This window comes from Pollachius pollachius (assembly GCF_949987615.1).
Source record: "Pollachius pollachius genome assembly, chromosome: 3".
Lineage (NCBI taxonomy): Eukaryota > Metazoa > Chordata > Actinopteri > Gadiformes > Gadidae > Pollachius > Pollachius pollachius.
Genome location: NC_136936.1, coordinates 43,854,847 through 43,856,934, shown reverse-complemented (window position 1 = coordinate 43,856,934; position 2,088 = coordinate 43,854,847). Strand labels below are relative to the sequence as shown.

General features: G+C 52.2%; 1 protein-coding gene across 1 annotated transcript in view; it reads right to left on the bottom strand.

Annotated features, from left to right (window-relative positions):
• Window positions 1-904, bottom strand: part of asic4a (acid-sensing (proton-gated) ion channel family member 4a) — a gene marked incomplete at its 3' end in the record, with an annotated part of 58,860 nt that extends 57,956 nt beyond the window's left edge. Inside the window, exon 1 of the mRNA XM_079731493.1 lies at window positions 314-904. Coding sequence (XP_079587619.1) covers window positions 314-889 — 576 coding nt within the window. The 5' untranslated portion in view covers window positions 890-904. The remainder of the gene's footprint in view (window positions 1-313) is intronic.
• Window positions 905-2,088: the final 1,184 nt, after the last annotated feature.

The window sequence follows — 2,088 nt, the reverse complement described above, 5'->3', positions numbered from 1 at the left end:
CGAAACAACATGGTCCCCCGTAAGTGACAAGTATTGCCAGGAGAAAATAAGCAGTTTTGGAAAGCTTAAAAAGCTGAACAAAAAATAGCACACACACACACACACGCACACACACACATGCACACACACAGCAGTTCTATTTGATATCTGCAGTAATAAAAAAAATAATGACCAGGCGGCATTTTCTCATGAACCAAAAAAAAAAATAAAGCAATAAAAGTCATTCACTTCCGGCTGCAGTGGGGTTTACAATACCGTCAGAGCGTTAAACAAACAAAGGGACAACTTTGGCGAAACTTTGGAGAGCACTCACCACAGAGAAGTCATCCACCGAGCAGTTCTGCCCACTGAAATTGCAGCTCATCAGCATCTCCTCGAGCTGGTGGCCCGTGCGGTTAAAGATGTCCTGCATGTCCGGGGCAGGATACTCCAAATCGGTGGGCCGGTGGCCGTCCTTGTTCTTGGGCGGCAGCCCCGTCAGGTTGGCCAGGTGGTAGATGTCGGCGTCGGTGAGCGCGGAGAAGCGGAAGCGGTTGATGTTGCAGATGGTCACGGCGGGGAACACCATCTCGGGGCTGGCCTCCTCGTTCAGCGCCGTGACGTGCGGGTGCTCCAGGTAGGAGATGGCACACTTGGCGGCCTGGTAGAGGAACAGCGCCAGGGAGGCCACGAAGGCCAGCGCCCACAGGGTCTGACGGATGCCCAGGCGGCCCGAGACGAAGATGTGGTTAATCCCATGGAGAGAGCAGGAGTTGGCGAAGCCGGCCAAGTCCTTGACCGGCCGCGCGCAACTCTCCTCGATCAGGCTCTCCGTGTCTCCGTCCTGCTTGGCTTTCTGCTTCTCATCCTCCTCTGCAAATTTGATTTTGCAAACAAATTCGATAGGCATGGGGGCAGCCAGGTCTGCGTTTGTTTTGCTTGTTTTGCCCTGTTGTTGTTGTTGTTGTTGTTGTTGTTGTTTCGGTAGCAGCGGTTCACTTGCTCTCCTTTATCAAGTCCGGGAAAGAAAGGAAAAAAAAAAAATGAATGAGGTCCGGAGTACGGAGAGAGAGAGAGAGAGAGAGTTTTGGCCGCGGCTGTTTCTGCTGTGACTGTTACGAGCGCTGGCTCTGCTCCTACTGCTGCGGCGACTGCTAGTGTTGCTGCTGCTGCCTGCACGGCGGAGACAGAGTGACTGGAGCGCTCGTGTGCTGCTGCTGCTGCTGCGCGGCTCAGAGAGTGACTGGAGGACTCGGGCTCCAGCGCTCTGGACCCTAGACTCACTGCTTGGTCAGCCTGCACCCGCACAGCTTATCAGCGGTAGTACAGCTGTCAGGAAATACACACAAAATACGCAAAGACATGGATGGATTTTATTGCATTTTATATATTTTATAATATTATATATATTGAAATATATATGTATGTATATATATTTATTGTACGATAAAAAGGGCAAAGAATGACATGCTCTTTTTCACCCCCAGTTTCAAATATGTTGTTGTTTCATTTTTTTTTTTTCTTGTCTTTTCGTTATTGGTCAGACAGAAATAGGCAGTCAGCGCTTAATTATTCATGAGACGGCAACATTGAGATTACTTCCCCCTCACTGGCAGCAGTCACATCGTCCCTGCTTCTCGCCGCTGCTCACCCCACCCCGCCCCCTCCCCCCGACTCAGACCAGCCCCCCGACCCCCCCTCCCCAACCCGGGTCAGGTCTGATACTTCCTGTTGACAGCTCCCTTCCGCCTAATCCACTTTGTTGGCACGCGTGCGCCCACTCGTTTGACCGCCATGGAGGCAGTGTCAATGGGGGGGTTCTGCCAAACAGCCGCCGCTTGATGCAAAATGATCCGCAGGGAGGGGAACCGGAGAGAGTGGCTTTGCGTGGGAGTGTTTGTTGTCTTTGGGGAGTGGGGGGGGGGGGGGGGGTTATTTATTTATTTTTAATGCTATCCCAAAAATAGGGTCCCGGGGGGGGGGGGCGGGGGAGACGCATAATTGGAACGATAATGAGGAGGAAGTGTTGGAAATGAGCAAGGGGCTCGTTTCCAACTTGCGTCTGGCCCATCAATCTTCTCTTGGGAGCACAGAAAAATGTGGAGGGCT